Source organism: Stigmatopora nigra, chromosome 23, assembly GCF_051989575.1.
Source record: "Stigmatopora nigra isolate UIUO_SnigA chromosome 23, RoL_Snig_1.1, whole genome shotgun sequence".
NCBI lineage: Eukaryota > Metazoa > Chordata > Actinopteri > Syngnathiformes > Syngnathidae > Stigmatopora > Stigmatopora nigra.
The window spans coordinates 2,794,011-2,809,271 of NC_135530.1; the positions used below are offsets into that span (position 1 = coordinate 2,794,011).

Here is a 15,261-nt window from a genome sequence, read left to right on the forward strand (position 1 = left end):
CTGAGGGTACTTGAGTTTAAATTACAATACTTAGCAAATAAATAAATAAAGAACAGGGAATTGCAACATGATCATATTTGCAAAATATATTCAGTTAGGGACTGAAATCACCTACATATTTTTTTTCAGTTTTATGCACCATAAAGTAATTAATACTCCAATAAATGTCTATGGCACAGTGCTCTCATGTCACCAATTGCAATACTTCATTAGTACTCAACCCACTACTGAGAAGCAGCCAGTAGAGCTGAACTACAACATGTGGCCATTGGGGTTGCCAGGCAAATAATATTTTAATTGTATGAAGTAATTATTGATTATTTTATGTGTTGCAGCTGCTGTTATGTGTTGCCAGCCTACAGCCTTTCAAATGTGGGAGGAAAAAGGAGTACCTGAAGAACTCCACACAGGTAAGACTTTTTTATTTGTGTAAACGACATAGTATAGTAGAAAAAGTAGCTCCTCTGTGGCACAGGGGTTAGAGCACTGGACTCCCGAATGGGAGACCTGGGTTCAATTCCCCGGTTGGGACACATTTTCACTTAGTTGTTTCTGTGTACTTCTTGTCAAGAAACTCAGATGATGACTAAGGAGAGTGTAGTCACTTGGTTGGCGCAGAGGTTAGAGCACTGGACTCCCGTCTGGGAGACCTGGGTTCGATTCCCGCTGTCGTCCTTTGGCTGATCACGACACCAAGTAGTCTGGAAAATGGAACAAGAAGAAAAAAAAAAAAGAAAAATCTTTTTAATTTTTATTAAACACTTAGTCATACTTTTCAGCAAAAGGTTATATTCCGAACTGCCTTCGGCAGTTCGGAAGACACTTGATGGACCTGTATTGCGAAAGGCGTTCTCGGGTCGGCCTTCGGCCGACCCTCGACCGCTTGCTTGGTCAGTGAACCGCCGACACCGGGAAGCGAACTCACGTTCTCTCGGTGCAAAGGCGAGTGTGCAACCCACTACACCAACTCGTGCCCCACTTATACATAGGTGTTGAAACGTTTTATCCAAGGAAATGGGGTGAAACACTTAGTCATTTTTTGGATAAAATGCTTCATCCACCACTGAATACTTATACACTTAAACACTTAGACATTTTAACTTATTCTTTTAACTGAATATTTGGAAAATCTTTGCCGACACCGGGAATTGAACCCAGGACCTCAGGGGTGGCAGACTGATGACTTAGCCACTGGGCCACCACCCTGTGAGAGAAGGTAGTAATACTTATACTTATATCTCATTCATTTACCTGAATAATATTTGGAAAATCTTTGCAGGCACTGGGATTTGAACCCAGGACCACAGGTATGGCAGACTGATGACTTAGCCATTGGGCCACCACCCTGTGAGAGAAGGTAGTAATACTTATACTTATATCTTATTCATTTACCTGAATAATATTTGGAAAATCTTTGCAGGCACTGGGATTTGAACCCAAGACCACACGAGTGGAAGACTGATGACTTAGCCATTGGGCCATCACCCTGTAAGCAAAGGTAGTAATACTTATACTTTTATCTTACTAATTTACCTGAATAATATTTGGAAAATCTTTGCAGGCACTGGGATTTGAACCCAGGACCACAGGTATGGCAGACTGATGACTTAGCCATTGGGCCACCACCATGTAAGCAAAGGTAGTAATACTTATACTGTTATCTCATCCATTTACCTGGATAATATTTAGAAAATCTTTGCAGGCACTGGGATTTGAACCCATGACCACATAGGTGGAAGACTGATGACTTAGCCATTGGGCCACCACCGTGTGAAAGAAGGTACTAATACTTATACTTTTATTTCATCCATTTCCCTGAATAATATTTGGAAAATCTTTGCAGGCACTGGGATTTGAACCCAGGACCACAGAGGTTGCAGGCTGATGACTTAGCCATTGGGCCACCACCCTGTCAGCAAAGGTAGTAATACTTATACTTTTATCTCAATCATTGAACTGAATAATATTTGGAAAATCTTTGCAGGCACTTGGATTTGAACCTAGGACCACAAAGGTGGAAGACTGATGACTTAGCCATTGGGCCACCACCAAGGGAACAAAGGTAGTAATACTTATACTTTTATTTCATTCATTTAACTGAATAATATTTGAAAAATCTTTTCAGCCACTGGGATTTGAACCCAGGACTAGAGAGGCAGGAAATTGATGACTTATCCACTGGGCCACCACCCTTTAAGAGTAAGTAGTAGTACTTATACTTTTATCTCTTTCATCTACCTGATTAATATTGGGAAAATCTTTGCAGGCACTTGGATTCTAACCCAGGACTAGAGAGGCAGGAAATTGATGACTTATCCACTGGGCCACCACCCTTTAAGAGTAAGTAGTAGTACTTATACTTTCATCTCATTTCTTTACCTGAATAATAGTGGGAAATGCTTACAGCATTAGGCTTTGAACCCAGGACCATAGAGGTAGGAAATTAATGACTTATCCACTAGTCCACCACTCTCCAAGATTAAGCAGTAGTATTTGTTGTTTTGTCTCTTTTCACTCCCAGATCATACTTAGTACTTTATGGTACCTTACTATAGTATGTCGCTTTTTTGCAACAACAAAAAAGCCGAACTATACTCTGTCGTTTTTTAAAAGATAGATGTGTTACTATACTGTCATTTTTTAAAGAAAAAAATACTTATTATACTTCTATGTCAGGGAGTCTTCCTCCTCTGTTTTGGTACAATCATAAAATGTTCTGCTAACTTGACAGTGAGTTTTTAATTCATTTTATAATACTTCTTGACATGATTCTTTCATTTAGTGTACAAACTTGTGATGATGGCACTTTACCATCTTGACTGCAGGTCCATGTTTCCATTGTAATCCACAAATTGAGTGTTATATGTGTGTGACACACATCGACTTGTGTATTTCTACACAGTCTCCCCTTAAGTATTTTTAAAAAGTATCCATGTGCTTGTTGAAACAGCACTATCTGAGAAGGTGACAGTGGTGTGGGGGCGAGTGTGTTGCGTATGAAGTGTGGTCATTAACACACAGTTAACAAGTGTTAGTGCATTGGTCCTGTACAGACTGGTGTCAAAATGACTTCCACTAATTAGCTCGCCCACCGCCTGGTGGGCTGGAACCCAAAATCTGTACTCCCATCGACAGTAACTCAAACGGCAGGACATATTTGATCCCAGGTCAGTCCTCACTGTTAGGACTTTACATGTTCTCCCCAGACTTGTGTGGAGTTTCTCTGAGTACTACAGTGTACTTTCACATTCTAGAACAGGGGTAGGCAAACTTTTAGACCCGAACCTTAACCCGCCATTGAGAATCTGCATTTCTGCCATGTACAGGACGAGTATGACCAGAAAACAGATTGTTATTTCTGGTTCTAGCAGATGTCTCATGCCATACTTTGATGTAAATATATCTGTATGATCTTGAAATGGTGGTATGTATAAAAGACTAAAGATGAAATAGATCTGTTAACTGTAAGTGTGGGGGATTGTCGCCAGGGGAAATCTCCACAGTGCATGGAGTGCCCATTGTTTATTCATGCCTCTTAAATAGAAGCATGTGCATTCTTGCATTCACTGGCTTCTTGTGTCTAACCGACGGTGAAGGAAGTTCCTCAAGGCCCCCCTTTGCTCACTGACATCAAATACCCACCATAATGGATCATTTGCATCAGAAGTGACCCAGAAAGAGGAATCAATGTTATACTCTCCCATTGTCTTCTGCAACCTTCTTTTGATGAGATTTTCGCCAAACACCCACATCTTTCATCTTTACCCTTAACTTGATATTGACCGCTTCCATTTACGGTCCTATTGACGCCTCTCTTTCCACTGTTTCCAAACCGCATCACCACTAATTTGTCAATATGCGACATGACAAGCGCTTCCACGCAGAGCTTTTTTCCACTTGACTGTTCGATCCATGCCTGACGGCCACATCTGTCTTAACAGTACTTAGATATTAAACTCTCTCTTAGATATGAAACACTACTTAGATATGAAACACTACTTAGATATGAAACACTACTTAGATATGAAACACTACTTAGATATTCAACACTACTTAGATATTCAACACTACTTAGATATTCAACACTACTTAGATATTCAACACTACTTAGATATTCAACACTACTTAGATATTCAACACTACTTAGATATTCAACACTACTTAGATATTCAACACTACTTAGATATTCAACACTACTTAGATATTCAACACTACTTAGATATTCAACACTACTTAGATATTCAACACTACTTAGATATTCAACACTACTTAGATATTCAACACTACTTAGATATTCAACACTACTTAGATATTCAACACTACTTAGATATTCAACACTACTTAGATATTCAACACTACTTAGATATTCAACACTACTTAGATATTCAACACTACTTAGATATTCAACACTACTTAGATATTCAACACTACTTAGATATTCAACACTACTTAGATATTCAACACTACTTAGATATTCAACACTACTTAGATATTAAACACTACTTAGATATTAAACACTACTTAGATATTCAACACTACTTAGATATTCAACACTACTTATATAATAAACACTACTTAGATATTAAACACTACTTAGATATTGAACACTACTTAGATATTGAACACTACTTAGATATTAAACACTACTTAGATATTAAACACTACTTAGATATTAAACACTACTTAGATATTAAACACTACTTAGATATTAAACACTACTTAGATATTAAACACTACTTAGATATTAAACACTACTTAGATATTAAACACTACTTATATAATAAACACTACTTATATAATAAACACTACTTAGATATTGAACACTACTTAGATATTAAACACTACTTAGATATTAAACTCTCTCTTAGATATTAAACTCTCTCTTAGATATTAAACTCTCTTAGATATTAAACTCTCTGTCATGAATATAATTTTGAGAGCTGGTTTCAACAGTAAACTCTGTCACTGACCGACAGACCGGCGCCCAAAAGTCCGAGCACCGCACTGCCCTGCTGTGGGAATGAATCTAATAAGTTAGTGTGATTTAAAAGCTTTAGCTCACTCCTGCCGGAATGTTGAGGACTCTAAAATATTTGTGGTAGCAGTGCAAGAACAAAAGGTTTCTTTGGCACACTGCGTCAATCCCTCCACCCGTGCTTCAATTCATTAAAACACAAGTAGGTCACCTATAAAATGGCCGCCCCTTGGACACCCTCACTGTTCGCCCTTCTTGTCAGCATATGTTCCTCTCGAGCTTCCGCCAGCAAGGGGCTCAATATTATGGTCTGGCGAAGCATCTTGACAGGCGGCTGGGCGAGAGATTTATTGTACCGTCTTTGAATCTGCTTTTGATAGCAGACCATTTTATTTTGGGCACCGCTTTTAATGACCGTAATCAGATCCTGGCTAGAGCGGAGGGGCGCCATCACCAAAGTGCAAGACGCATCATGACAGCGGAAGACAAAAAAAAAAAAAAAAAGACTCCAAGGAGTCTGAGCTTGTTGTTTTGTCCACCCACACAATTTGTCCAATTGGTGTTGTTGTGGTGTGACTCATTGAGTGTGTCACTAGATATATGCATGTGTGTGATTGTGATATCCTAAAGCAGTAACCCAATTGGGCGGTCCAAGTGGGACAAACATGGTGAATATTTGTTGCTTTTTTTGGGTTATTCATGTTCGTTCAAGTCATCAAGTATATATCAAGGTTCAGGGTAGACTTTCACTGAGTTTTGAGCAGATCTTTTCAACTTAAGACTCACTTATTGCCATAATGCCACACCACAAAAAAAGCTCATGACCATTGATGAAGGTGGGAACATAGATTGACTAGTAAATAGAGATCTTCACCTTTTAGCTCATCTCCTACTTCATCCAAACTTGAATTTGTCAATTTTGCTTCTTCCATGTCTCGTGGGCGGGTCTTCAATGTCAGCTTGCCTGTTGGAATGCAAAATTGCCTTCAAAATTGGTCACATGTTGAGTTAGCCTACTAATAGTGGTACTTTTATTTACCCATATCAACAAAGGCTTCATGTTTATTTACCTTTTTCCCCATAGTAGCTACCACCTTTCCCTCATGTTGAAGTAGCCATATTCTGGATAGTTGAAGACCTTCACACACACAAAATAAAACTGCCTGTTAGTACACAAGTGCCAAGATTTATGTCCATACTATTTTTTTTTGTTGCTGTTTACGTCTTCTCCACACTTTGTTGATTCACTGAACACTGAATTGGTGTCCAACCAATCGCAGGGCACATGGAGACAAAGAGCCATTGACACTCACACTTATACCTATGGACAATTTGTCCAATCAGCCTACCATGCATGTCTTTGGAATGTGGGAGGAAACCGGAGTACCTGGAGAAAACCCACACAGAACATGCAAACTCCACACAGTTGGACTGACCCGTGATCGAACGTTTGGTCGCCGGTCTTTTAGTCTCTTTTGGTCGCCGGTCAAATGTACTTAAATATTAAACAGCACTTAGATATTAAACAGCACTTGGATATTAAACAGTACTTGGATATTAAACAGTACCTGGATATTAAACAGTACCTGGATATTAAACAGTACCTGGATATTAAACAGTACCTGGATATTAAACAGTACTTTGATATTAAACAGTACTTTGATATTAAACAGTACCTGGATATTAAACAGTACTTGGATATTAAACAGTACTTGGATATTAAACAGCACTTGGATATTAAACAGCACTTGGATATTAAACAGCACTTGGATATTAAACAGTACTTAAATATTAAACGGTACTTAGATATTAAACTCTGTCACTCATGAATATAATTTTGAGAGGTGGCTTCAACAATAAACTCTCTGTCACCAAAAGGGACCAAAAGACTGGCAACCAAACGTCCGAGCACCGACTGACCTGGATTTGAACCCAATGAGTCCTGACTGAAGCCGGCACGCTTACCACTCATCCGCTGGGCCGCCCGGGACCTAGAATGGAATAGAAAAACATTTCACCAGATCTATCTGTACATTGGCTATTGGTAGTCTCCTCATCAGTACGCAAATGTGATGCCCACTGTTGCGTATTTGATAACTGTGAGACGTGATTAGTATCATAACTGCTTGGCTTTGGAGGCAAATATCTACACATCAAGCTGGAATTTACCCAAGATCAATAATATTCAGTAGCTGTCCGCTTTGGATAACTTTTGACCTTTTCCACTATTTAAACTTTGCTGTGGATTCTTGCGTAAGGTGCACTGTGACTGGTCGACTTACTCAGGAGACGTACTGTTCATCTGTCGACCTACTTCATAATTTATAGCGCTTGTCAGGGTGATGAGAGTCCGACGTGATGTCCGCGGGGGATCGATAGCCCACGACTGAAGTCGAACCGGCTCGCTTGTCCACTGGGAAATAGCAGAGGCAAACTAGGTTTGTCAGTGTGGTGGTTTCATCAAGATGTCATTTCACCCCTGTCCTCTGTAAAAAAAATATTCAAATAAAAGTGCATGTGTTTTCAACCTTTGCTTTAATTGAGATGAAAAGGTTGGCAAGCAAATGAACCTTTTATTTACTTCCATCTCTCCCACTTGAAAAGGATGGGACGTTTGTGGCTGTCAATAGCAGCCAGTGAGTTGGCTTTGGGGCATTATATGTCATTTCCTGTTGATTTTTCTTTTTTGTTTTGCCCACTTTATTGATTTTGGAACATTTCTGGGTCACGCATGTACAGGTCACTTATTGATTTTGTGTTACTAAACAGGAAATGACCCAGGAGTATCCCCAGTGACTCAAAATCAACAAGAAGTAACCTCTAAATTCCTTTAACCCGCAAAGACTATTCTTTATCTTTGTTTTTTTTTTTAACAGTGCCACCTGTTTATGGTGCTCAGACGTTTGGTCGCCGGTCAAATGGTGACGGAGAGTTTACTGTTGAAACCAGCTCCCAAAATTATATTCATGAGAGAGTTTAATATCTAAATATCTACTGTTTTCAACAGTACTTAGATATTAAACAGTACTTAGATATTAAACAGTACTTAGATATTAAACAGTACTTAGATATTAAACAGTACTTAGATATTAAACAGTACTTGTATATCAAACAGTACTTGTATATCAAACAGTACTTGTATATCAAACAGTACTTGTATATCAAACAGTACTTCAATATTAAACAGTACTTCAATATTAAACAGTACTTCAATATTAAACAGTACTTCAATATTAAACAGTACTTGGGTATTAAACAGTACTTGGATATTAAACAGTACTTGGATATTAAACAGTACTTGGATATTAAACAGTACTTGGATATTAAACAGTACTTGGATATTAAACAGTAGTTGGATATTAAACAGTACTTCAATATTAAACAGTAATTAGATATCAAACAGTACTGAGATATTAAACAGTAATTAGATATCAAACAGTACTTAGATATTAAACAGTACTTAGATATTAAACTCTCTCTCTTAGATATTAAACAGCACTTAGATATTAAACAGGACTTAGATATTAAACTCTCTATCTTAGATATTAAACTCTCTCTCTTAGATAATAAACTCTCTCCCTCTTAGATATTAAACTCTCCCTCATGAATATAATTTTGAGCGCTGATTTCAACAGTGAACTCTCTGTCACCATTTGACCGGCAACCAAAAGACCGGCGACCAAAAGACATCCGGTCACGCCTGTTTATGACTATATATTGATTCTTAGCAGGACCATATCGATAACATTTTAAAATAGGTGTCGCAATATATCACAATCTGGACATACTTTTACACCCTTACTCTGAATACCAGAAAGTATATCCCAAGCAGTGTGTTTGTGCCACCTCACCTGAACCAAGCGGAAGCCAAACTGGTGCTTGGACCTCACTGAAGCCGCAAAGTTCCGCTGGCTCAAGTCTGGGAAGATTTTCATCTAATAGTGCCCTTGGTCCAACCTCATCTTGGCACCCGCAGTGTTCGTGCTGTTCCCGGTGTGCTCGACTCCCCTTGACCCGCTAAATCCACGGAGGCAGCACTAACACGCACTGAAGGACTGCAATGCCTTTGTGAGAGGTGAAATGTCTTTGGAGACGGCCAGAAAAGTCCACTTGTAGTCAATCCATTTATTTGCCACAGCAAATATGATCGACCTGAATGAGAAGGAAAAAAAATGTTGGTGAGTTTATCACTAGTAAATGCCAATCCATTTGAATTAGGAAAAGATATTAAACAGTACTTGGATATTAAACAGTACTTAGATATTAAACTCTCTCTCATAAATATAATTTTGAGAGCTGGTTTCAACAGTACTTGGATATTAAACAGTACTTGGATATTAAACAGTACTTAGATATTAAACTCTCTCTCATAAATATAATTTTGAGAGCTGGTTTCAACAGTACTTGGATATTAAACAGTACTTGGATATTAAACAGTACTTAGATATTAAACTCTCTCTCATAAATATAATTTTGAGAGCTGGTTTCAACAGTACTTGGATATTAAACAGTACTTGGATATTAAACAGTACTTAGATATTAAACTCTCTCTCATAAATATAATTTTGAGAGCTGGTTTCAACAGTACTTGGATATTAAACAGGACCTAGATATTAAACAGTACTTAGATATTAAATTGTACTTGGATATTAAACAATACTTGGATATTAAACAGCACTTGGATATTAAACAGTACTTGGATATTTAACAGTTCTTGGATATTAAACAGTACTTAGATATTAAGCTCCCTCTTAGATATTAAACTCTCTCTCATGAATATAATTTTGAGAGCTGGTTTCAACAGTACTTAGATATTAAACAGTGCTTGGATATTAAACAGTACTTGGATATTTAACAGTACTTGGATATTTAACAGTACTTGGATATTAAACAGTACTTGGATATTAAACAGTACTTGGATATTAAACAGTACTTGGATATTAAACAGTACTTAGATATTAAACAGTACTTAGATATTAAACTCTCTCTCATAAATATAATTTTGAGAGCTGGTTTCAACAGTACTTGGATATTAAACAGGACCTAGATATTAAACAGTACTTAGATATTAAATTGTACTTGGATATTAAACAATACTTGGATATTAAACAGCACTTGGATATTAAACAGTACTTGGATATTTAACAGTTCTTGGATATTAAACAGTACTTAGATATTAAGCTCCCTCTTAGATATTAAACTCTCTCTCATGAATATAATTTTGAGAGCTGGTTTCAACAGTACTTAGATATTAAACAGTGCTTGGATATTAAACAGTACTTGGATATTTAACAGTACTTGGATATTTAACAGTACTTGGATATTAAACAGTACTTGGATATTAAACAGTACTTGGATATTAAACAGTACTTGGATATTAAACAGTACTTAGATATTAAACAGTACTTAGATATTAAACTCTCTCTCATGAATATCATTTTGAGAGCTGGTTTCAACAGTAAACTCTCTGTCACCATTTGACCGGCGACCAAACGTCCGGTCACGGAATAAGATGGTGTTGATGCAACGTCCATTTCAGAAAATATCTAGAAAGCATTCAATCTCTTCATCGTTCAATGTCGAACTCTAACTCATGTTACACCACACACATAACAACTAACCAAACAACATTTCCAATAATGCCTGTAGCTACGGATGCCTGTTGTGTGGAAATAGGCGTGTGATTTTTAGCTTTAGTCTGAAACATAGTGCGATGACTTTCATACACAAAACCAACCCCTCCTCGTTCAAATTGATTTGACAATCACTCATTTAAATTCTCAGCAGAATATAAAAAAAGAGTAAGGGTGTCAGTGATGTGGCGCGTGGGAGGTGAATAATGACTTTAGCTTAATTAGAAAATAATAACCAGTTGCAATTTCCTTTACTTAATTACAATCAGCACACTGGCGTGATAATGACTTCCCATATCACTCATCGGGGGGACTCGAGCTAGAGTTGACATCTGTCTACCCACGTAGTTTAAGCTTTTTACCTGTTGAAAACACTGAGAAATGATTTAAAATGTCTCTTGTCGGAGTCTAGTTTGTAATGTAGGGGAAGAAGGCATTTGTAGAATGGAATTAGTGTAATCTTCTGATTCAAAGTTATTTTCGGTTTCAGTGCTTTCTTAATTTATGGTGTACCACAGTATTAATTTCTGTGACACTTTCCTGGAATGGGTCTTGCCAGTGTACTTGCACTCTATTCTATGTCCTCTCTGTCCTTGTCAGGACGGCTGGATTGACGAGCACGGCAATTAGAAGCCAGTCAATCAGGGTCCTCCACATCAGCCGGGCAGATATGCATTTCATGAATATTGAATTTCCATTTCTGCCACGGCATTAAAGCTCAAATATTGCAAGACTGAATTGGGTTGACACTGCCTTCTCATTTGTCACAGCCAGAGGCAGTCCTAGATAATTTTGCGCCCTAAGCAGACAACCCTTTCACCACCACCACCAACATAAAAATGTATTATATTCATGTTTATCAAATACACATAGTCATGCCTCTACTTACAAATGCCTCTAGGTATAAAATTATCAGGTTACGAAAGCTTTATATATACAAATGATTGCCTCAAGATATGAAAAAGATCCCCCATGAAGTAAATTCATTTCCTTATCCGTTATTTTAATTTAAAACATAGTCGCGGATGCATTGATTTTAACATTAGAACATCGCTATACTCTACTAGGCTCTCATTGGCTGGCTCACAACAACCACTATCCATCAAAATTATATTCATGAGTGAGAGTTTAATATCTAAGAGAGAGAGTTCAATATCTAAGTAGTGTTTAATATCTAAGTAGTGTTTAATATCTAAGTACTGTTTAATATCTAAGTACTGTTTAATATCAAAGTACTGTTTAATATCAAAGTACTGTTTAATAACTAAGTACTGTATAATATCTAAGTACTGTTTAATATCTAAGTACTGTTTAATATCTAAGTACTGTTTAATATCTAAGTACTGTTTAATATCTAAGTACTGTTTCAAGATTCTTTCTTACACACCTGTTAACCTCTGCTAAATGCTCCCCTTATTAAGCGATTTAAAAATGTAAAAATGCAACACATATTTACACACAAGGCACATATTTACTCACATTAGGCACACGTAAAAGTCTAAAAAAAAAATGTGCTACAAATTGGACGTCTTTCTGGCACAAACAATCAAAGAGTGCCTGCGTATATCATGCCCCAAGCTAAAAATGCAAATGTATGATTGTGGAATTAATGCTATAAATTGATACAAGAGTGTTTTGCAGAAAATAGAACTAAATATCTTATTTTGATGATTGTATTATCATTGAGTTGAGGTGAGGTGGGATTTAGGACAACCCCACCCAAGCAAAGAAGCCAGTGTAGTGCTCCGCTTCATGAAATCTGCATTTAGATGGAAGACGAGAGGAGAATCCACCCTGTAAGCCTTCAAATGCCAGTTTTGTGAAGCTAAACTGCATTCCTGATGATGTTTGCCCGCTGGAGCGCAAAATGAGGGAACTCAGATAATGATGTCAGGTATAGCGAGCGTACCTGCAGAAGCGAGCGGTGCTGTTGGATTCGCGGGGTCAACGAAAGACTTTTAATACGCCCGAGCAAGGAAAACGGGCTTTTCAAACAGCACCGCGTTCTTGAAGTTTGTCAAAAATAGGAATTCAATTACAGAAAGTCTACAAGAGGCTATTATTGTTTTTGCTTTAATTTTTTGTTCCAATGTGATGCTGATTAGTGCGAGTGTTGCAGATATCTTTTGAGGCGTGGCCGGACGTTTGGTCGCCCGGACATTTGGTCGCCTGGACATTTGGTCGCCCAGACATTTGGTCGCCCAGACATTTGGTCGCCCAGGTGAATATAATTTTGAGAGCTTGTTTCAACAGTAAACTCAAACGTCCGGGCGACCAAATGTCCCAGCGACCAAAGTACCCTTTTGAGGTCTACAAGTCTTCCATATATCCAACCTTTCAAATGCTTGTAATTCAATTGTCATGAATTATGAAGCTACTTTTCCCCAGCCTTTGTATTCGAATTTGTTCTTAACATCGTCTTACATAAGCAGCGTTCAAGAGCTTGATTAAAGATGCATAATTAAAAATGGCTCCTCTTTAGCTACTTCTAGTATCTGCCCCAATTTCCTCATTAATACAAGAAAACAATGAATACACTGTTAAATAATGTTTAGACATTCTGTATTAGATTATGCTAATCTATTGAATATGAGTGTGTTATTTAACCGATTAACCGCCATTGACATTTCGTACATTTACTGCCAAACCCCCAGTTCAAATGGATTGGACATCAACAAGTGATAAACTCAAGTTAGGACATTTTGTGCCAATGGTACGCCTCCAAATCAAAATCCCATTGTAGCTATTGTCAGACAAACTAATCAATCCGACAAATTTCACCACCAGCAGAAACGTCTACCAAATGGTATATGTCATTATAGGCTTGAGGCAGAAGTCTATTTTTTCCCCCGGACGGCATGGCCTGATTTCTTATTGCCACAGACTTTTTTTCATCCCAAAAGCAAACCGGTAGAGATTGACCTGAAATTTTTTTGTCATGGTGACGCATCGCAGCTGCAGGCGGTGTCATTTCTAGGTCAGTCGTGTTGCTGTAATGCGGACTATCGTTCATTTTCATTAAGAGCAATAAGCTAGCCTGACATCTGCTGTATTAAAAATGTAATTGTTAAATAACATCAATATGTAATTGCCACCACCTGCATAATTAATGCACGCTAATGCAGAAAGTACGTATGGAACATTTCTTATCAAGTATAGGCCTCATCAACAATAGGTGGGCTTATAATTGAAGTGGTGTGCAATTCTCAAGCTTGGAAAAAATGATGACATCACCTGGGAAGCAAAATGGCAAGGCAGACATGCACCAAGCTAAAAATCAAATTACCTTTATGGTGATGAATACGTTAGTGGATGCACGAAGCGTAGTACGGCAGCTGAGGAATTATGTGCCCATGCGCTAAGGAACCAGGAACCTTTCAAATAATCGGCATGTTCAGCATCTATCACTGCATTTGATGAAATGGGATCTTGTTAGGGAGAATCCAGGTCATGAAAAACAAGAATTATTAGATTAGGATAAGACTTCTTTCTGCCTACAAACAGTAAAAAGAAAGCAACAATGCTTGTTTAAGGAAAATGGGGAGAAAAAACAAGTAACCTATTTTCACGACTATATAGCGCACCGCATTTAAAGGCGCAGTCTCAGTAACAAGTGCTATTTCTGTATTTGACACACACACACACCAATACACGCAGCTAGACATGGCAAAACATACTCCATCTTAATTAAACACACAGAAACACTAAAAACACATTTTTAAAAAGGCAACAGAATCTATCACTGCGTTTGATGTAAGCGTTTCTACAAAAACTCACGTATTTTTTTTCTCTGGGTAATGTAAGCGACCAATCTATTTGGGGGTGCATAAGAACCCTTCCCAGATATTTTTTTTCAATTACATTACAAGTTGTCAAGACACTCATCTCTCATTTCTATTTTGTTAGGGATTATTTTTTTGACCTATATTTGTATTTAAGTGTGTATTTGATAGTTGGGTTATGTTAATCTATTCCTGCGGTGAGCAATCCTTCAAGAGATCTCATTATTAATTAGAGAATCCCTGGAGTTGGTTGTCTTCACCCAATTCCACTGCAGTTATCCTTGCTTTCCATGGATTTTTCTGTCAGACTAACTAATTAGCAGCAAGTGTGTATGTATGCATCCACTCTTTGTGTTTATACACGTTTGTGAGCGTCATTTTTCATTGTAGCACAGCACATCAATATGGATCAGGGTGCTGTCATTGCACTTGGACACTCTCGATGATTTCTTATTTTTGAGGACATCGATCGCTTCAAAAGTGCAGCCCATGTCTCTGCTTGCTACATACAAGTTTATTAGGCATTGTGGACGTGTATGTGTGTTTCGGTTTCCGTGTGTTTGATTGACAGCAAGGCATTCCCAGAGGCAGAAAATCTATGGCCTTTCTTGCTACCACCTTTACTCTGTCTGCTGTCTTTGCCACCCTTGATTTATTGTCATGCTAATTTCTTCACCGTCCTGCTATAGGTTCCCAAAGGGGTCAGCAAAAAAAAAGCCTGAAGCAGATGGGAGAGGTGTCCAGACGGTTGCACTTTTCTATTCATTAGCATCTGTGCTATACATAGGATTTAAAGAACATCAAGAGTTTAGGGCCAGTTACTAGTAGAGGTAAAATCGGGATGGAAAAAAAATGTGGGAGGAAAGCGGAG

At 37.8% G+C, this 15,261-nt stretch overlaps 1 protein-coding gene across 5 annotated transcripts; it reads right to left on the reverse strand.

The window, feature by feature from the left end:
* Nucleotides 1-405: 405 nt before the first annotated feature.
* On the reverse strand, nt 406-14,038 carry LOC144181558 (uncharacterized). Of its 5 annotated transcripts, XR_013324697.1 has the most exons (8): nt 13,895-14,038; nt 8,827-9,127; nt 7,258-7,388; nt 6,896-6,966; nt 6,047-6,113; nt 5,850-5,941; nt 1,252-1,345; nt 406-701 (listed from the first exon to the last, which is right to left on the reverse strand). XR_013324697.1 is itself a non-coding variant. In XM_077710124.1 (7 exons), the coding sequence occupies exons 2-7, from the start codon at nt 8,908-8,910 to the stop codon at nt 685-687; spliced, it is 462 nt and encodes a 153-aa protein (XP_077566250.1). In that variant the 5' UTR covers nt 8,911-9,127; nt 13,895-14,038; the 3' UTR covers nt 406-684. The 5 variants fall into 5 exon arrangements, 1 of the variants encoding a protein (XP_077566250.1); XM_077710124.1 differs by lacking the exon at nt 1,252-1,345; XR_013324700.1 differs by lacking the exons at nt 406-701; nt 1,252-1,345; nt 5,850-5,941 and having other exon boundaries at nt 7,258-7,461.
* Between the last annotated feature and the right edge of the window lie 1,223 nt (nt 14,039-15,261).